The sequence below is a fragment of the Carassius gibelio genome, chromosome A19, assembly GCF_023724105.1.
Source record: "Carassius gibelio isolate Cgi1373 ecotype wild population from Czech Republic chromosome A19, carGib1.2-hapl.c, whole genome shotgun sequence".
Classification (NCBI taxonomy): Eukaryota; Metazoa; Chordata; class Actinopteri; order Cypriniformes; family Cyprinidae; genus Carassius; species Carassius gibelio.
The window spans coordinates 17,733,789-17,755,099 of NC_068389.1; the positions used below are offsets into that span (position 1 = coordinate 17,733,789).

Sequence of the window (21,311 nt, forward strand, 5' to 3'; positions counted from 1 at the left end):
TTATTTTGATACTCTAGGAAATTAATTGAAAACTAGAAAACTTTAAATAAAAAATAGACAAGAAAAGAAAATGAAAAACATAACTCAGTTTGAATTTAAATTTTTTGTTCAGGGGTGGAACATGACCGGGAATAAAACACCCCTTTCTACTGATTGGTCAGCCGAACATCAAGCTTCATCAAGATTTGCATAAAGCTGCCAAAATGTTAACGCAAAGAGCGGTGGCATTACTTTAATCTCACTGTTGTCATTTGTGGAGATGCTGAGTGTTTCCTTTTGAAAGCAAAACTACTTTGTTTGGTCTTCCAAAAGAGGACACAACTAGAAATCAGTGGTTAAGTTGAATCTAAAAACACTGTTCCGGAACATTTCACCCCAAATATTCAGAAGTGTGCAGCACTGTTTCCTGTGAGAGTAGCCTTTAATTGCTGTGTCTGTTTCAATAAAGTGGGGCAATTTCAACTTTGCATGAGTTACTCCATAATGATGTTCTATTTGAGGGCATTTGTATAGGGCCCAAACATAACCTCAAGCCTTCCCTGCTCAAAGCGCAACATTTGCAATAACGATGCTGGAAAATTTTCTCTAATCTCTAATAGATTCTAGATGGCTGCAGGGGAAGGCTTCTCGTGATCTTCCACTGCTGGGGCTTCTTCTCATGCCACTGTGCAGCAGGCTGTGCTTCTTGCTTCAGAGTCCAGTGAGGAAATCATCTTCTGACAAAATGGCACTCAGAGACAACTTCTATAGCAGTCGGCTCCACCCTTTTTGGTGGGTTTGAAGAAACATTGGTTCCTGCAGCTTCAGTATCAGAGTAAATATGAGTTTAAATCGACAGCCCTAATTTTAATATTAGTCTCTAAATAATTAGTGTAACAGTACACTCTTTATTCATAAATAAATACCACACAGGCCTCAGGGTTTGTAAGATTCAAAGTTTTATTTCTTTGACAAAAATCAACTGTGACAACATAGTTTCACCGTTAGAACAAATTAAAATTTCAAGTTAAACAATAAGGAATAATTTTTTCCTGATTAAATAAGTCAAAAAGAAATCAGATCAGTGCAATAAAACAAGCAAGAGTGGCTTAATTTCTATATAAGACATATAATGTATAAGACTCAGAGGCACTAGTTAGGAGCATGCTAAAGTCAGCAGACACTGGACTGTGTTTGTGTGTGTGTGTGTTTAAACTCCCTCATTAGGAATAAGCTTGTTACAGTATTTAGCGTAGGTAGGGAAGTAAATTGTCATTAAACCACTCTTGGGTGAACTGCAGGTGATCTCCATCAGTGGCGAGGAACACAAGTTTCCCTGCTGAATCCATCTCTGCCAAACCCAGGCGATCCTGGCCAAACAAAATAAATATAGGCCATATAATATAGAGCAAGTTTCAATTGAAAAATCAATAGCAAAATTAAGTATTTAAAAAGAAAAATAGTATTAAACAAATATGCTCTGTCTATAAGTTGGTTGGTTAAATGTGGATAGTAAAAAAAGAGGCCAACAAGCTTCAGTTTACCTCTGTATATATAGCACTTTCCTGCAGTGTTTCCAGCTCTTTAGCTTGACCAGGTTTATAGAAGCCAAACCACTGATGAAGAAAATTAATTTAGTAAGAGTTCAGTCCTCTTCTATTTCAATAAAAGAGAGATACTGTTAATACTGTTAATGTACCTCAGAATCCACAGGATCCACCATAGTGTCCTGCAGGAACTTAACCAAAACAAATTTATTCAGAGACATGAGATTCTTCTTGTAGGTCTCATTCACCACCTGAAAGAAATAACATTCATTACATCACATGCACAAATATAAATATTTGTAATAATAAATTTTCCCTTATCCTGAGACTCACCCGCTCCTGATTGATGTCAGCAAGGAAGAGGCTGTGCTTTTTATACAAGTCATCATTGAGGGGATCATGCCAGTATTGTGCCTGCACCAAGCTAATATAAAAATCAATTTGTTAGACTGATGAATGTTTATATTGACCATCATTGTGTTTCTGAAATCATGTAATGGCCTGCTGAGATGCCTCAAGGCAGCCATGCACACACTGTTTTTGAACTGCATCGGTGTAGGCTCCTGAGTTTAACATCTTGCGAATCCAGTCACAGATATGAGAGCTCTCACCAGGGCATCGTGGAAGACCAAATACTCCTGGGATTTACAAAAAAGAGAAAAAGAGGAAGAGAGAATCACATGTCTGACAAACAAGCAAACAAGGCATGTTTGAATCATGTGGGTTTAGTTACTGAAGATTTTGGTAAATAAAGTATAAATAAAACTTATATAAATTAATTTGATTTACTGATAACATTTTGTTCATATTTATTAGTTAATTTGATTATTTACACTACCATTCAAAATCATTTGAAAAATGTTCCCAAATCTTACCGAATGGTAGTATATGTATAATTGACATGCTATAATAGATTATGACTGCAAATGTTAAAACCTCAAAATTTTCCAAGTAACTTTATTTTTACTCAGTAATTTAAAATGGTTGCATTTCCTTAACCAATATGCCTTGTGAAATCAAAACAGGGTTATATGCCAGAGTGTTCTTGTGAACTGCTAACCACTTTTAGGAACAAATGTACTGCTGTTTTCAGGAAGTTAATCAATCACAGAGGGAGAAGAGCACATCTGTCATAATACCCTGATGCTGTCCACCAACTGAGATGAGGTTCTTCATTGGGGGATCTGGACAACGCTGTACAACCGCTCGCCTTACCAAAAATTAAACAAGATAGAAAGGTAAAACGACATGATTAAACTTTTGATAATCCCTTGGATTGGTCTGGATAAATAACCACTTACAGAAACTGTGACCCCTGGGAGAAGCCCATTGCATTGTAGCCTCCCTTTAATTTAGGGTCCTGTGCCAGCTGATCACATACAAAAGATACCTGCTCATTAACATCCATGAAGAAGCTATTTTCAGTGTCCTATATAAAAAGAAATATATAAAAAAAAACAATCAGACCTTTTTATTTGAAACAAAAACAGGACTGAGAAGAATGGAGGATATGGACCTGCTTTACCTGTACAACAGACTTGCCGATCATCAGGGAAAGCACATATATTCCTGGGACTTCCTCTTCCACCATCTTCTTTATTGCACCCATGCTTAGGGGATTGCAACAACTGTCTCCTGCAAAAAGATATTTAATTATCTAATTATCTAATTAATTATTAAAATATATGTAATTATCTTTATGGCAAACTCAGTAGGTCAATCAGTAGGTGTGCTTCTGTTAAAGTTCTAAACATGTTTCTAGGTAATTTCACGAAAATGGTGCCATTTCTATAGGTCATGGGACTACAAGGTGTTTATTAGAGACAGTAAAATTATAATTAATAAGCCGTTTACAATCATCAGTTGTGTGAACTGCAAACGATCATGATAAACCCTACTAGCATGTTTTAAAATTAAATTAAAATTAAATTATATATATATGTGTGTGTGTGTGTGTGTGTGTGTGTGTGTGTGTGTGTTTAAAAAAATTGCAAGATGATGTATTTCAAAACGTTATAGTGTCATTTTTTTTGTTGCTACAGACACTGTATACACAAAAGCCTTTTTGTGAAGTGACCAATGTATATTACCCTGATGATTCACATTTTCCCATGACTCAGACCTATTATTTATTTGATCAGGAGCGGATGTGATGTATGTCTCACCCATGCCGTGCCATATCACCAGAGGGACTGACGCATTATTACCCCACGACGAGCCACACAGCAGCAGCAGACACCCGGACACACAGAAGAGGCGAAGAGCCGCTGATAAACCCATACCTGAATCCGAGCCTGCAGATGTGAACACACTTATCTTAAAGGAAGGGAAATCACTGAAATAAGGAAGTGAATAAGTGAAGTTGTCACCCACTACTAACGGAGTGGGAATTCTGCGCCACACATTAGTTTAATGTCAAAAGCATTGTACACAAACAAATCAAACGTAAGAAGATAAAGAAACCGTTTCATAGCAACTTAACGATATAATTTCTCTTTTTAATATTTGCGATTAAACACCCGGGAGCATTGATATCGCTAAGCTATGAATAGCTTCAAACATGTTTATAAATGCTCAAAAATACAATTATTGACAGCCATAGTCAGTGTACTTACTGTGATGTTCATTAAATCACATGACATGCGAAAACACCGCTCACCTCAAACAAAAGCGTTTATGGCTGCAGATATTAGACTTATATGTCTAGCATTAAATCTATCCATAGACTATATTCAGTCAGTCGGTCGGTCCAGAGTGTTTAGACTAGTGTTTTCCAGAGCAGGAAGTCTCAAGATGTCATGTGATCAACACAGCTGCAGATCAGACAAAACAGAATCTGCGGTTGACTGTCTTGGAATGCGGCGTTAGAGTGAGGCACTGATGTTTCCCGGTGTATTAAAGTTTATAGAAGTTATTAAAACGGTTTGTATGGCCATGGAGGGGTTGAAAACGAATGATCTTTTTTAAGCATCCAGCGGTTGAATCTGACATCTGTTTAGGAGGCATGTTAATGGTAAGAATAAATAAAAATCGCAATCATTGTATTTAAATTTAAATAACAGTGTCTGTGTATATAACGTAACATATGAATTGAAATGCAAGCCTTTGTATCATGTTTTTACATTGAACTGATGTTTTTCTCACTTTAAAAAACTCATTTCCAATGCTGAGTCACACAAAGACAACTAGACAGATGAAGTGTAAAATAACTGAATTTCGTCTTCATTTTCTCCTGGATTCAGCGACATTTGTGACATTTGTATCACTGATGCTACTGAGATTAAGATGTTGCATGTTGTGGCTAATGTCATCTGATCTGTTCTGTTAACCTTTGTGCTGTTCATGTTATGTTCAGATGCTGTCATGTGCTTAAATGTAAAAGATAAATGATGACAGTACTCACTTGGAGGTCAGGTGTATCTACTGGGAAGCCCAAACCTCTTGTAGCACCTTACTGAAAATGCCCAAGCACTATGGACAATGTAAAATACAGTATTATGTAGGTTTTAAATAGTATAACATAAAACATAAAAAAAAAATATTCTTTCTGATTTATATGGAGTAGTTTACCTGTGTGCAATATAACATGAGTAGCATTAAATTATATTAAAGGCCATAAAAACTTCTGAAGAAAAAAAATTATTTGCAGTACATTATTCAATGAGAGCTGAAACAGACACATTTGCATAATGAATGATAACAGGAAAATAACCAATAGAAAATGGACTGATGATATCAAACACTGATGAGGCGAACTAGACATACATTTATGAAAACTAAATAAATGCAGCATTGATTTATTTTTTTATGAAACAGCAGCTCAAATTGATTAAAGCTTATGGATTCTGATAAAACACAAATTAGATCAATTGCATTATCTTAAATGTCTTGTTTTTGTTTCAGGTTTTGTGGATGTCATAGTCATACTTTAACTCAAGTTCAGTCCAAAACTTACACATTGACCTTAGCAATAATGGTACTACAAGAGGGTTACTCCATTAACTCAACCGTGGATGACCAGGACTGTGACACTGCACCACTTTTAGAGAAGGAAATTGAAAAAATCAAAGGTTGGTCTGCTATTTGATCCTCTTCCCGTTTGTTAAAAATCCACATGAAATGTGGTGGGAGGGAAATGTGTTTGCGGTTGGTAAGATTTTTTTATATTTTTGAAAGAAATCCCTTACCAAATCAACTGACCAATGCTAAATTTATTTGATACAAAATATACAACAAAATATTATTACAATTTAAAACATTTTTTTTCTAGTTTAATATATTTTAAAATGTCCTCTATTTCTATATTCTTCCTAAATTATTCTGTGTTGTTTTATCAATGTTGGAAACAGTTGTGCTTCTTAATATTTTTGAGGAAAAGTGTTACATTTTTTCATGATTTAATGTATCCTCACTGAATAAGAGTATTTATTTCTTTAAAAAAAAATTAAATACATCTTAAACTTTTGAATGGTACTAGGGACTATAATCTTTACAAACCTTTTTTTTTTTTTTTAAGTACGTAATTATTTACAATTTCAGAATGTGTTTATGTGTGACAGCGCATCCCAAATGCTGCTCTGTACGATGCAATCTGGCTGCTATGATGTTCTTTGGCTTTGCTGTGGTCTATGGTCTACGTGTAAATCTCAGTGTTGCTATGGTTGCTATTGTTAATGGAACCCTTAACCAGTCGTCCTCCAATAGCAATATATCAAATGAGTGTCCAGTACCCACCCATACACTTGACAACAACAGCCAAAGTTCAGAACAGCCAGAAGGGGTAAGAATAAACTGCATGCAGCTTTGCATGCACTGGACCTGGTGGATACTTTTGTAATAAATACTACTTGGTTCTTGTCATATTTCTCTCCATTTAATTTTCTTTTCCAAGATTCCAAGATACTCATGGGATTCCGAGACGCAGGGAATGCTGCTCGGTGCTTTCTTTTTTGGATACCTGTTTACTCAGATCCCGGGAGGCTACCTATCAGGACGCTTTGGAGGAAGCCTGTTCCTTGGTGGTGGTGTGCTTGGAACAGCCGTCCTCACTCTCCTCACTCCACTGTCAGCACAACTTGGAGCCAAGTGGCTGTTTGCTTTGCGTGCACTGGAGGGATTTGGGGAGGTCAGGGGGCTTTTGTAATAGGCAAAAAAGCTTCACACTGATGCTTTAAATACAGAATCTCTGTTTTGAGTCTTTTTTTTTTTTTTGTTCAGGGTGTGACTTTTCCTGCTATGATGGCGATGTGGGCCCGCTGGGCTCCTCCATTGGAGAGGGCTCGTTTGATGACGTTCTCAAGTGCAGGCTCTAGCTTTGGTGCCTTTGTGGCTCTTCCTCTCACTGGCCTCATCTGCCATAGTCTGGGGTGGCCAGCAGTCTTCTACTCCTGTGGTGAGAGAAAACGGGTGCATTTATATACATAACAGCTTGGGTTTTTTAAGTGTTTTGATTGTTTGTTGTGAAAGAAATGAATATGTAAATTCTGCAAGGATGCAGAATGTTTCTTGAGCATATATTAGAATTATTTCTGAAGGATTTTGTGACACTGAAGACTGGAGTAATTATACTGAAAATTCAGCTTAGCCATAAATTACATGTTAAATATGTTTAATAGCACATGAACTTATTTTAACTGGTAATAATATATATATAAAAATTTTTTTACAGTAGTTTTTACTGTATTTTATCAAATAAATTTAACTTTCTAATAAATGTATAAATGTATGCATTTATTGGTGTAGCATCTAGTCAAAGCAAAATTCTTGGAATAATTATTTTACATATAATACATTAATATGCTTAACACTCCTTACTCTTTTCTTCATATTTAGTGTAAAATAATTAAAACATATCTTGTTTATTTTAAATTGAAATGTATATCCATTAAAGTGTTCTTACCACCAGGTGGTGCAGGGTGCCTTTGGGCAGTGTTTTGGTTTATCTTGGTGTCAGATGAACCCCGAACTCACCCAAGAATTAGTGACGGAGAGAAAGATTACATAATTAACTCACTAGGTTCACAGGTATGAACTAATTTAATCTTTGAATTTTTGATGATGCATAAGGTTTGGGTTTTTTTCATCAAGTGAATCATTCATGCTTAATAAATAAAAAATGCATGTTAGCATGATTATATGTGAATATGTCATTGAATTACAAAGGAATCATCAAACAACCATTCTATAAATTTCCTTTCCATAATTAATCCAAGGTATAGATCTGCAGACATTTATTATTGATTTGATATTTTTTTTTTTTTTTAGGGCAAGCCTCATGGTTGGTCAGTGCCTGTATTATCTATGCTGTTCTCTGTGCCTCTTTGGGCCATAATCATCCCCCAGATGTGCTCTAACTGGTCTTATTACACTCTCCTCACCTCACTTCCTACCTACATGGACACTGTGCTCCACTTTGATTTGCAACAGGTGTGGCAATCGTGATATTCGGATTAAATCGGTCTGGATTATATACAGTGTCTCACTCTTTTTCATTTTGTTTTGTCATTTAGAATTCATTCCTGTCTGCTCTGCCTTATCTGGCTGGATGGCTTTTCTCAGTGGGCTCAGGTGTGCTGGCAGACAACCTCCTGGAGAGGGAGCTCCTAAGTGTCACAGCTGTCCGAAAAATCTTTACTTTCATTGGTATGAATAAGAAATAAATATCTACTAAATAACATCAATATTTATAATGACAATGTGCATGTAAAAAGTGTGGAAATAGAACAGCTACACTAAAAGTTTGGAATCATTACCTTTTTATGAACATTTTTGAAACACTCTTATTTTAACCAAGGGGGTACATTTACTTGATCATAATACAGATTTATATATATATATATATATATATATATATATATATATATATATATATATATATATATATATATATATATATATATATATATAAAGAATACAATTTTAAAATGTTATTTTTCATGAGCCATTGTGCCAGTTTTCAGAAATGCAATCTTTCAGAAATCATTCTAATATGCAGAGTTGGTGCTCAAGAAACATTTCAATGTTAAAAACAGTTGTGCTGCTTAATATTTTTGTGGCAACTGTGATGCTTTTCTTTTTCAGGATTCTTTAATGAAAAAAAAAACGAGCATTTATTATACATATAAAGCTTTTGTAAAATTCTGTCTTTACTGTCATTTTTAAATAATTCAGTACATCCTTGCTAGATAAAAGTTTCAATTTCTTTCAATCTTTTCAATAAAAATATTAAGAAGCAAAAACTGTTTTCAACATTGACAATAGGTAATGCTTCTTGAGGAACAAATCAGCATATTAGAATGATTTCTGAAGGAACATGTGACACTAAAGATTATTCATATTTTTGTTTTGTGTCCCACAGGTTTGTTTCTTCCTGCTGTCTTCTTGGTCGCTGTAGGCTTCACTGGTTGTAGTGGTGTGTTGGCCGTGACTTTTCTCACTTTGTCCAGTGCACTCGGGGGTTTCAGTGCTGCTGGTGTCTACATTAACCAGATTGACATTGCTCCACGGTACAGAACCAAGACTGTATTGACTGGTTTATTTGTCACAATTAGTCACTCTGCTTAAGTTTGCCCTACAGAGCTGTTCGTTACATCTATTTTTAGGCCAACCCAGAAGGCTACTTCACCTTTCACCCTTTGGGATTTCTTATGGGTTTTTTCATTATTATTTATTTTTAATTAAAATAACAGTAAATGCTAATGGTCTTCTGGATTAAAGGACTACAAACTGAATAGCTCTTTGCTAAAATTGATATCAATCAATCTATAGATTAAGTTATCCTTACAAGCTTTACATTTATTGCAATAGTTAGGTCTCCTTTTCTGCTCTTTTCTTCCAGGTACGCAGGTACACTTCTAGGAATCACAAACACTTTTGGGACCATCCCTGGTGTTCTTGCACCAATTGTTGTGGGTTACATGACCAGAGATGTAAGCTGCGTTTCATACTTTGTAACACTGCCGTTGCTTAAAATAATTCCTCATCATCAAAGTTGACATTTTTATATGCTCCCCCTTCCTTCCCCTTGATTTTCGAGCAGCACTCAGTTACAGGATGGAGACATGTGTTCTGGTTGTCAGCAGGGGTGAGCGCCTTCGGAGCCATCTTTTACGTGATCTTTGGCACTGGAAAGATTCAGAGCTGGGCAAGGACAGATGAGGAGTCAGACACAGACATACACACTTAAACATTCCAGCTGACCAATTCATAAGGATATGATGACTCTGCCTTTGAACTTTATGCTATACTCAAAACATATGCTACCAGTCAAAGGTTTAGACAAAGCTTAGAAAAACATAAAATGTACCTACTTTATAACTTTTTTTAATGGACCAAACAGTAATATTATTGGTCACTACATAATTCCCATACTTTAATATGCATTATTTTATATTTTTTTAATACCACTATTAAAAAATGGGTAAATAGCAAAAATAATTAATTAATTAAAGTATTAATTGTACTTTATTACAGAGTTTTAAAGGAAAAAAAATTGAAGTGCCTTATGAAGTGTAGTTTATCAGTCTACCAATAGTTTACTCATTGCTTAATGATTCCGTTAATGATAATACAGTGGAAAGGAGAATTCAGAGTAATTCCATTTCTTATTCTCATTACTTTTTTGATAAAGTATACTCAGGACTTTGTGCTATCTTTCAAACAAATGTAACAGTGCATGTAAATGTGTAACAGTGGTGAAACATTTAGGAGTTTCACTTTTTTTTTATTACATTTAAAAATACTTCCTAATAAGCACGTTAATTCATTAATGAAAATATCCATTTGGTACCAATGTTGTTTATGTCATTTTAAACTGGCTAATGAAGTAACTGTTTATTTTATCATTCAATTAAGCACTCAGGCCACTTAACTTTTTCATGAAAACCATGTTTTGTTACAATTTTACTGACAGATACAGTCTGTTCATATTTACTGGAATAGGCCAGACAGGGAACATTATTATTTTAAACCTTTCTTTGAAACTTGAAATGTTTAATGAATTTTGATGAAGTTTTGATGATTGCAATAAAAAATTTCAATTAATGTTTGTTTAAAACACTCAAAGAAAAAGGAAAAACTTTTCACTAAAAAATGTCAGGTATTACTTATATATATATAATAAGTCATATTCATTTCTGATTTTGATCATTCTCAATAAATACAGTGGTATATTTACTGTACAGTCGTGATGTTCCATCTGATTTGTCTGCGTTATCTGCTCTGTAATATGGATGAATCCTCATCAATCAAGCATTTGTATTCCTATCTGCAATTACAGGGTAAACAACATAACATTTTAATTGCTAATGTGTAAAAAAACAAACCAACGTCGGTCCTGCAGATTTTAGCTCCAACCCTAATCAAACACACCAGGCAGGTGAGGTTTTTTTATATTTTTTTTTTGCAATGTAAATTTTTTTTAATGACCCGGATATACTTGGTTGATTGCGGGCGGGTCCTCCTCAGAACGCAAAATCAAGGGGGCGTGGTTGGTTCCAGGTTCAACCTATGGGTTAAACGCAAGGGTGGTACCCTTAGTCTCCACCCCCTTATTCCTTTAACCAACCTATCTCCACCCCCAATGCTGCAAGATCTCACACATGTATATTTACATGTGTGAAATAGATGTAAGCGTGAATATTGTGATTTAACCTTGCTGTGCGTTTTAACCTTTTGTGTAATTAATATAGTGCTAAGTTTGACGTGATATATCGATTTTATCAACAAGACAGCGAATAATATACTTGAATCATTCCTATCATGACATTGTAAATGCACACTTTGCTTCGTGTCATTGTTGTGTGTGTAAATGAACACAACTACAGTCCGGTATACCAGGAGGAGACAAATAAAACTGGTAGAGTCATAAAATTACATTTTTTTGTGTGTTACAGTTTTACAGGCTGTTCAAAGGTGCAAAGTATTTGCTCCATGAACTTGATCCTGCCCTGTCATATATTGTTTAATAATACTGTAGATGAGTCATATTTTGCTTTCCTGTTTGAAAGACCTAGTCGAGCTTATATGTGAAAAAAAATATCTATATATATGTGTGTGTGTGTGTGTGTGTGTGTGTGTGTGTATATATATATATATATATATATATATATATATATATATATATATATATATATATATATATATATATATATATATATAAATAAATAAATAAATATATATAAATGACTATAATGCAACATCTTTCTCAGCAGTTGTGAACTGAATACAAATCACTTCTCTCATTCCTGGACATTTGCATTCTCACCAAAGGTCTGAGGACAGACCCATGGGTTTCTCACACATGCAGATGTTTGTTTCCCTCTCCCCCCTCCATTTGCATTACAGCTCAAAACTGCATAACACATGGAGGGGATTTGCAAGAGTTTGTTGCCTTGTGGGGGGGGGGGGGTCTACATTTAAATTTGATCGTTTTTCTTTGTTATAAGAACCCCTTAAGTTGGTCTAATAATTAAGGTTATTTTAGGTTCAAAATCCTTTATTGAATGCAATATCATTTCACTAGAATTTTTTTACTAGAGTACAATATTTCAGATATGATTTAAAGCTAAAAATTCCAAGGATTCTTTAAACAATTTAGGCACTTACAAAGGTGCACAGCATTGCTATCATAAAAATACTTTTTGCATGTTCATTTAGCAGATATTTTGGTCCAGAATGACTTTAGATCAGTCAAAATACCACTTTTGCTGCAATACCAAATTTCAAGAGCAAACCAAAATACAAAAGATGTCTTGCATTGAGGCCTGCTCTGTGTTTTTTGAGGCTTGAGGGAAAAGTTCAGGCCTTTCCTTCCCTTGCATGACTCAACACTGATCTCATGCCAGGCACTGACGCTGATTCATGGCACACATTCCCCATGCCCTCCCCCACACTTGTTGAGTGTCTCGGTTAGAAACCAAATGGCAGTTTATCTGGACAAATAGATATTAAGCTTATTAGCATTTTGCTGCTACATGAACCAAAAAGGCCAGACTAGACCAGACCAAGAGTAATCAAAGTATATTTAACAGGTTTAAAACAGGTTTAAAACAGGGCATGACATGTTGAGTTTGTATGTTGGGGTGGGGCTTTAGATAGCTGTGCTGTGAATAGTAATATACATACTTAGTGTTTGTGTGAAGAAAATAAGAAAGAAATGTGGGAATCAGCACAATTCCTATTGCAATCATGTGCCAGTGTTTTTTTTTTTTCTCAAATGCTGTGGCATTTCTTTTTATCAGTCATATGACTGGTTGCTTACTGCATAATTCTGTTTACTTCATTTTCTAGGATTACTGTTAAAGAAGATCATGATAATAATCGAAGACACTTTTCATTTGTTTGATTATTTGCTTATTCTGTAGCTTTGGGTTGACTTAATCATCATGTAGATTAGTTGTTTCCCAAGCATCACGTTGACTGGACTAACTAGCTTTTCTGTTTTATATTTCATTATATTTCTTATTTCAAAATGATATACTCACAGCTATTGCAAAGCCTGGTATACTAAGCAGTACTGAAACAAAATTGCAAAATTGAAATAAAACAAAAAATTTTGATATATATTTAACATTAATATAAAATTCCATGTTATGAACACATCAGGACTGTTTAATTAATTAATTAAATGTATGCAGTGCACAATGTGTTATTGATTTTTTTTTTTTTTTTTTTGTGGAGACAAATGATATTAAATTCCATTGCCCCCCTGAACCCACTAAACTTTTCCCACATTAACTTTTACCACATGAACATTGAGACTTTTGTACATTATCTCAAAGCTGAATAAAATAAGCCTTCCATTGATGTATGGTTTATTAGGATTTTGACCCACAGAATGTTTTTTTGGTTATTGCTAAAAATATATCCAGGCGACTTAAGACTGGTTTTGTGGACTAGGGTCACTTATATATAAATTAGAACTGTTGTGTCCCCATTTTGCTTTTATGACAGGAGCACTTTTGAGCTGCATGAAATCCACAAGTTTGTGTAAAACTGGATAATCATGTTCTCTAGCATGATTTGAGAATGAGTCAAAGAGCATTTTTTACAGGAGTAAAAGAAAGAACATCAGACTATCCATACAAAGAGCTTAAGGATCAATGCCACATGTTTTTAGTAGAGTCTTAAATAGTTGCAGAATTTTAAAGGGTTGGTAGGAATTTTTTAAACCATAAAACTTTATTTATAACCATTTTTCCCCAAAATTTTTAATGAGGTCCCTGACTTTTAGACCCCATTTCACTCTGATTGTGACGGTATATGTCCCCCGACTGTGTGTGTATCTGTGCTGTTGCTCTTGACTGAAAGTAGCAGCTGTAGACCAAGCATCTGTTACTCTAGACTCTAGAGGAAGAGAGAGTTGAAGTTCAGCGGTGATGCCAGCTCTTTGAAATAAGGCTATGAGGAATGTAAGGCATTGGAGATGCTACTATAGGCCTGTAAGGTATTAAAAGAAATTGAAGAATCCCTACACTCTTAAAAACAAAGAACTCTGAATGTATGAAATCTTTACAAACTAAGGAAAATGACAAAAGTTTTGCTGCCTCACATGGGCTTAAATCTCACAATTCTGCAAACAGTCCTATCTGATTGAGTTTGAATCTGAATAGATAAACCACTGGGTGGAGATGCATCTGAGACAAAGGGCCTGAGTGGCCTTATCAACTTTGTGCTTGACTGTAATTTGCATTCAGGCTGTGCTGATCACACTGTCTTTGGGGTGGGAAACTGGTTGGTTTCATTTCATTATTTCGTAAAATTAAATACATTTCACATTTCTTCACATGCTTCTGAAACTTAGGTCATAATTGTAGGAACAAGCACAAAGATTATATATATATATTTAACTATGCATGTTTTACACACTAAACCCATGTTTCATAAAATAAAACATCACAGCTCTTTTGACCAAAACTAGAAAAATAAATGTGAACTAGTTTAAGAAGTAAATGTGATGAAGTGATTCAATTTTAAGACAAATCCAATCAGTGATGTATAATGCAGGTTCAGTTTTATAGTTATGCCGTCATTCCCCATATGAGACCAAAAATGTAAACTGTGGTAAGCATCTTATGACAATGCAAATTTAAAATGGAAAGACTAGATCTATACATTGACATTAACGTTAACAATTATTATTTGTACTCGTTTGTAGATTTGGTAACTGGTAATACGAAGTATATAATCTGTCATATATTTCCCCATTTTGTTCATTGTAACATATCTCAAATATTTGTAAAAACATTTAATTTAGTAAGATGCTCAGTAAAGTAGTGACGCAGTTTGTCGAGGCGGGGAGAATTTGAGTCAATTGTGTGTGATTTGCGGGTCGGTCAGGGAGAGAGAGGAAGCGGGGGGTGCAGCCCAGTCTCTCCTCCTCCCCTTGTATAAATTCTCCAACCAAACCGTTTTTCTTCCTCTTTCTGTTACCTGGCAAAGGGGAGCAGCAGCTTCTGAGGAGTGATCTTTCGATCTTGGTGAGTTTTCGCTGTTGGTTAGGCCTTGTTTTCTTTTTCCTTTTATTCCGTTGTTGTATTTTATGCACTTTTGGTAAATTTTCCACGCTTTTGACTGTTGTCTTTTTTTTTGTCGTTACTCCGCGTGCTCTTTACTATGGCTTCTTCAGTAGATATCAATATTTTGTAATTGTGGTTTATTTTTAATTAATAGTATATTGGGGTAGCTTATTTTAACATCGTTTCCATGTGCGTTCATCTATCAGAGAATGGGAACCGGGAAGAGAACAAAGGCACTGAAAGACTTGGCAGTCTCGGGCCTATCGAAAGCCTTCCGCACATTCTCGCATCCAGCAACTGTTATCACTGATTCGAGAGCCAGATGTCGATGTCTGCGTCCATGTGTATTCATTTGAGACATTCAGATTTTTGCCTGTAACTTAATCCCGCGCTACTGTAAAGAAACACGTGTCGCAGTTGTCTTCTCGTGGACTAGGCCGGGTCAACCTCGGGGCCATCTGTAACTTTACACGAAATCCCCGCTTCATTCTTTTAATGGAAGTTCCGTACGGATGCATCTCTAAACTTTAATTTTCTATATTTTTTTTATACAGAAACCGATCAATCATGGGAAAGGAAAAGACCCACATCAACATCGTGGTTATTGGCCACGTCGACTCCGGAAAGTCCACCACCACCGGCCATTTGATCTACAAATGCGGTGGAATCGACAAGAGAACCATCGAGAAGTTCGAGAAGGAAGCTGCCGAGGTAAGGGTTTAACTCATGTGCTGGTTGAATCGTGAATTTCTGTGAATTGATTGCGGCACAGCTCGGCTTAAAAAGAGCCAAAATGGCGGCGGTAGCACGCGTTCCTCGGCTCAAGCCGGCTGGGTGTGGGCGTGGGCGGAGCTAAACGAGTCTCCCTGACGCTGCAGATTCTGTAATGGCGGCTAGTAGGCCGTGCAGCATGTGCGCTGGACCAATTAAGTGATTCAGGCGGTTTTGTTTCCAAATAAACAACTTGTGTTATTAAAGCTTGGATTATATTTAACAAATTGATTAAATGCAGCCTTTTATTAATGTTTGACTTAATTCTTTTTTTTTTTTTTTTTTTTCAAAACAGATGGGCAAGGGCTCCTTCAAGTATGCCTGGGTGTTGGACAAACTGAAGGCTGAGCGTGAACGTGGTATCACTATCGACATTGCTCTCTGGAAATTTGAGACCAGCAAATACTACGTCACCATCATTGATGCCCCTGGGCACAGAGACTTCATCAAGAACATGATCACTGGTACTTCTCAGGTATGCCTATGATCCATTCACAAAGAACCATGTCCTTGTTAGTATGTTGTAGTAGGTTGAGGTTTAACAATGGCTTCTATTCCTCCCCAGGCTGACTGTGCCGTGCTGATTGTTGCCGGTGGTGTTGGTGAGTTTGAGGCTGGTATCTCGAAGAACGGACAGACCCGCGAGCATGCCCTCCTGGCTTTCACCCTGGGAGTCAAACAGCTTATTGTTGGAGTCAACAAGATGGACTCCACCGAGCCCCCTTACAGCCAGGCTCGTTTTGAGGAAATCACCAAGGAAGTCAGTGCTTACATCAAGAAGATCGGCTACAACCCTGCCAGTGTTGCCTTCGTCCCAATTTCTGGATGGCATGGGGACAACATGCTGGAGGCCAGCTCAAATGTAGGTTTATGCAACTTTGCAGCAACAATGAAAAATAAGTTCCATAAGGGGAACCACCCTTTCAGTGCATTTCTTCACACCTGAATTTACAATTTGTCTTTCTAGATGGGCTGGTTCAAGGGATGGAAGATTGAGCGCAAGGAGGGTAATGCAAGTGGTGTCACTCTTCTTGATGCCCTGGATGCCATTTTGCCCCCTAGCCGTCCCACTGACAAGCCCCTCCGTCTGCCACTTCAGGATGTCTACAAAATTGGAGGTTGGTATAACTTGTAAAGTTCAGCAGTCAAAACACTTGGATTGGTTTTTAACACTTCTCATCTCAGGTATTGGAACTGTGCCCGTGGGCCGTGTGGAGACTGGCGTCCTCAAGCCTGGTATGGTTGTGACCTTTGCCCCTGCCAACTTGACCACTGAGGTGAAGTCTGTTGAGATGCACCATGAATCTCTTGCTGAGGCCACTCCTGGTGACAACGTTGGCTTCAACGTTAAGAACGTGTCTGTCAAGGACATCCGCCGTGGTAACGTGGCTGGAGACAGCAAGAACGACCCCCCTATGGAGGCCGGCAGCTTCAACGCTCAGGTTAGACCCCCTCCCCCATTGCCTTGGCAACTAAATCACTTGAATTCCATTGTTAACTGTGTTAATGCCTATATAAATGGTGTTGTCTCTCTAGGTCATCATCCTGAACCACCCTGGTCAGATCTCTCAGGGCTATGCCCCAGTGCTGGACTGCCACACTGCTCACATCGCCTGCAAGTTTGCTGAGCTGAAGGAGAAGATTGATCGTCGTTCTGGCAAGAAGCTTGAGGACAACCCCAAGGCTCTCAAATCTGGAGATGCTGCCATTGTTGAAATGATCCCTGGCAAGCCCATGTGTGTGGAGAGCTTCTCTACCTACCCCCCTCTTGGTAAGTTGGTCATATTACCGCTTATGTTCAGTTAACTGAAATTTAAATTTTGGTACTAATCATTCTCCATCCACAGGTCGCTTTGCTGTTCGTGACATGAGGCAGACCGTAGCTGTTGGTGTCATCAAGAGCGTTGAGAAGAAAGTTGGTGGTTCTGGCAAGGTCACGAAGTCCGCACAGAAGGCTGCCAAGACCAAGTGAAATTCCCTTCATCACACTGTTCCAAAGGTTGTGGTACGTTCTTCCCAACCTCGTGGAATTTCTCTAAACCTGGGCACTCTACTTAAGGACTGGCTAATGCTGATTAAAACCCATCGAAAAAATTTTCGCAGGAAAGGAAACCAACTTGGATTTAAGTGTGGCTCCACTTATTGACTGATAGTGCCTCTTTCAGTTATTAAATTTGTGTTAATGGTTTAGAACTGCACCTGTTTCCACAGTAAAATTTGGAAAGAAGCTGCTGAATAAGAAACTAATAAAAAGTATTAAAAATTGAACTTTTGCTTTGTCTTGTCATCAATGGGAGAACTGTGTGGTTAATTGGGATATGCAACTGAGTTGTCATGGTCCTTGCAGCTGTTTTTAACACATGCTGCAGCTGGTTTTCTTCTACAGTGTGCCCACATTACTGATGTCCTCCAATCGCAAATTTTAACTGCTCTGTAAAGCTACCAATAGTACCTCTCAGCTGAACTGTATCTATGTGGTCTAGTTTTTCATATCCCACCCCTGTATAAATATAGAGGGGGAGTGAACCCCGTTCCTTTTTCTCCAGTCTCCTTTGGGCTTGGGACTTAGTTCTTGTAAGGTAAGATTTGATTACTTTTCACAAACCCTAGAGTTGCTTGGCTGTGTTGAGGGCACAAATGCTTCAAGTCACAAGGTGGTCAAACTTTTCATATGCATATCTTCATGCTAGGTTGATCAGAACAGGTTTTTTTTTTTTTTTTTTTGCAATAAAGTTACGCTGTTTTCAGTGACGATGTAGAGAAGTAATTTGGCAGAGAACATTGCTGTTACTGTCATTCCAGTCCTTCAACATGGAGGACACTAAGTGAACCGGGAGGGCTGGTTGTTGCCAGATCTCGCAAGTAAGGACTGGGGGGAAGAATTAATCCATGTGTTTTAAGTAATAACGGTTTTTAGCTAATTAATTTTAATAACCGACAACCGATTATGGAAACGATATTAGTCTTAAACTACGTGAGAATTTAAACCACTGCTATTAATTGTTAATCACAAATTATTGGTCTGAACCATACATTTGCAACCACCACAACCCCCGCCCCCCACACACACACAAAACGCGACTATATAATCTAGTTCGGTTATATAATGTATATAAATTCTTATAACTGGTGGACATGGCAACACGAGCAATGCTGCGCATTCATGCAGAGGTTATCCTGAATGGCACGTGCGCTCCTTGTGTTGTACGGCGCAAGCGCGAGACTGCTTGATTCGGTCTTACTGCATATGCTGTCGCATTGTGAATTTATCGCGGGAACTCACTGATCACTAATAATGTATGTTTAAACATCCAGAAAATGTTAATGCAGGCGAAACTAAATCCAGCAATGTCTTTCCACAGTAAATTTACAATATAGGCAAGGAAAAGATTCATATTAACATCGTGGTTATCGGCCACGTGGATTCTGGCAAGTCCACCACCACCGGACATCTCATCTACAAATGTGGAGGCATCGATAAGAGAACCATCGAGAAGTTTGAGAAAGAAGCCGCTGAGGTATGTCACGACAGCTTGGGTGACTTGCGATGACGTTATCTCGATCGATGACAAGTATATTCTGGGCGTATCTTTTTAAACACCGTGCGCGCGACATCTACAGTTCTAAATGCCCAAATTTAACATAAATGACTTCATTTTTTTATTAGAATAATCATTTCTGAAATGTGGAGAACTATGAGGATTAAAACAGTATCATTAATGCATCACTTATAGATGTTATGTTTGAAAACATGTTAAACTCTAATATAAGCTATTTCTATTTTACTATCTTTTATATGTTTTCATTTTGTCCATTTTTGTCTCCCAAAAATCTCAAATATGCTCTGGATTATTTCTCTGCATCAAGATGGGCAAGGGCTCCTTCAAGTATGCCTGGATGTTGGACAAACTGAAGGCTGAGCGTGAGCGTGGTATCACCATTGATATTTCCCTCTGGAAATTTGAGACCAGCAAGTACTACGTCACCATCATTGATGCCCCCGGGCACAGAGACTTCATCAAGAACATGATCACTGGTACTTCCCAGGTAGGAGTGCTCAAATCTATCACAGGTTACTGTACGTAATGATTTTGTTGTTGCATTATTATTGTTTACATTTAAATGTCATGATTTTATTCATTACTCTTCACAGGCTGACTGTGCTGTGCTGATTGTGGCTGCTGGAGTTGGTGAGTTTGAGGCTGGTATCTCTAAGAACGGACAGACCCGTGAACACGCCCTGCTTGCCTACACCCTGGGAGTCAAACAGCTTATTGTTGGAGTCAACAAGATGGACTCCACCGAGCCCCCTTACAGCCAGGCTCGTTTTGAGGAAATCACCAAGGAAGTCAATGCTTACATCAAGAAGATCGGCTACAACCCTGCCACTGTGGCCTTCGTCCCAATTTCTGGATGGCATGGGGACAACATGCTGGAGCCCAGCTCAAATGTCAGCATCTGCCTTACATCCGTTTTAGTATTTTAGGGCTGCCATAGTTAATGCAGCAACTGGTATAAGTAAAAAATGCTTTAATTTTCTCAGTTCAGTCTAATGTTATTGCTATCTAGAGCAGTGATTCTCAAGCAGGGCCTAAGAAAAAGTCCAAGAGGCATCAAGATGACTTAAAATATGACAAAACAAGCATGAAAAAGCTACATAAGCAATGCCACCTTTTTTCTTTTTTAAGAACTATGGATACCTGCAAATATGAGAAAATGTGGTTTCTAGACCTTATAAAGTTGTGTGAATGAATAAAACCTTAAAACTCCACGGTCATTTTTTAAACAATATAAAAAAAAATATTATGTTTAATCCTTATCCTGTAAATCATAACACAGCATTTTCATGTTTAATGCAGACAGTTTTTAAAAGCTTAAAATGTTAAAGTATATCATGCATCTCAATGTAAAATGAATTTGCAGACTGTTTAGTTTTTTTTTGTTCGTTTGGGAGTAATGAAAAATAAATTTAGTTTCTCAGTTCATTTCACTTAATGAAAGTGTTTACTTTTAGTTTTACTTTTTTAGTTTTTAACAATAACAATACAGCTTCCAACCTAACGAGAAACCATAGATGTTATGGCATTTGTCACTCAAACATCCTCTGTGTGTTTCTCTCAGGTATTGGAACTGTGCCTGTTGGACGTGTTGAGACTGGAACTCTGAAGGCTGGTATGGTTGTGACCTTTGCCAACGTGACCACTGAGGTCAAGTCTGTGGAGATGCACCATGAGTCTCTTGCTGAGGCTCTCCCCGGAGACAACGTTGGCTTCAACGTTAAGAACGTGTCTGTCAAGGACATCCGCCGTGGAAACGTGGCTGGAGACAGCAAGAACGACCCCCCTATGGAGGCTGCAAACTTCACAGCTCAGGTTAGATATAAATAAGAGAATGTTATCTTCACGATCTTCGTAATATCTGGTACTTCATCTTGTACCCCTCTTTCTCTCTAGGTCATCATCCTGAACCACCCTGGTCAGATCTCTCAGGGCTATGC

General features: G+C 37.3%; 4 protein-coding genes across 6 annotated transcripts; 3 read left to right on the plus strand and 1 right to left on the minus strand.

The window, feature by feature from the left end:
• Positions 1-921: 921 nt before the first annotated feature.
• On the minus strand, positions 922-4,316 carry LOC127935681 (palmitoyl-protein thioesterase 1-like). Of its 2 annotated transcripts, none has more exons than XM_052533775.1 (10): positions 4,186-4,316; positions 3,692-3,820; positions 3,052-3,161; positions 2,828-2,955; positions 2,666-2,736; positions 2,062-2,164; positions 1,860-1,950; positions 1,679-1,777; positions 1,524-1,595; positions 922-1,349 (listed from the first exon to the last, which is right to left on the minus strand). In XM_052533775.1, the coding sequence occupies exons 2-10, from the start codon at positions 3,804-3,806 to the stop codon at positions 1,227-1,229; spliced, it is 912 nt and encodes a 303-aa protein (XP_052389735.1). In that variant the 5' UTR covers positions 3,807-3,820; positions 4,186-4,316; the 3' UTR covers positions 922-1,226. The 2 variants fall into 2 exon arrangements, with proteins under 2 accessions (XP_052389735.1, XP_052389734.1); XM_052533774.1 differs by having other exon boundaries at positions 4,142-4,290.
• A 37-nt stretch (positions 4,317-4,353) lies between these two features.
• Positions 4,354-10,705, plus strand: LOC127935680 (sialin-like). 2 transcript variants are annotated; one of them, XM_052533772.1, is made up of 11 exons: positions 4,354-4,539; positions 5,430-5,596; positions 6,086-6,306; positions 6,418-6,651; positions 6,744-6,918; positions 7,432-7,550; positions 7,791-7,952; positions 8,036-8,168; positions 8,884-9,031; positions 9,364-9,454; positions 9,565-10,705. In XM_052533772.1, the coding sequence occupies exons 2-11, from the start codon at positions 5,500-5,502 to the stop codon at positions 9,709-9,711; spliced, it is 1,527 nt and encodes a 508-aa protein (XP_052389732.1). In that variant the 5' UTR covers positions 4,354-4,539; positions 5,430-5,499; the 3' UTR covers positions 9,712-10,705. The 2 variants fall into 2 exon arrangements, with proteins under 2 accessions (XP_052389732.1, XP_052389733.1); XM_052533773.1 differs by lacking the exon at positions 4,354-4,539 and having other exon boundaries at positions 5,456-5,596; positions 6,066-6,306.
• Positions 10,706-14,836: 4,131 nt separating this feature from the next.
• LOC127935901 (elongation factor 1-alpha) lies at positions 14,837-18,082 on the plus strand. The gene is made up of 8 exons (XM_052534119.1): positions 14,837-15,004; positions 15,598-15,754; positions 16,110-16,289; positions 16,380-16,676; positions 16,782-16,932; positions 17,000-17,256; positions 17,351-17,585; positions 17,662-18,082. The coding sequence occupies exons 2-8, from the start codon at positions 15,611-15,613 to the stop codon at positions 17,784-17,786; spliced, it is 1,389 nt and encodes a 462-aa protein (XP_052390079.1). The 5' UTR covers positions 14,837-15,004; positions 15,598-15,610; the 3' UTR covers positions 17,787-18,082.
• Positions 18,083-19,681: 1,599 nt separating this feature from the next.
• Positions 19,682-21,216, plus strand: LOC127934966 (elongation factor 1-alpha-like). The gene is made up of 4 exons (XM_052532557.1): positions 19,682-19,861; positions 19,968-20,291; positions 20,384-20,387; positions 20,936-21,216. Exons 1-4 carry the CDS (start codon positions 19,682-19,684, stop codon positions 21,199-21,201), a joined length of 774 nt encoding a protein of 257 aa, XP_052388517.1. The 3' UTR covers positions 21,202-21,216.
• Positions 21,217-21,311: the final 95 nt, after the last annotated feature.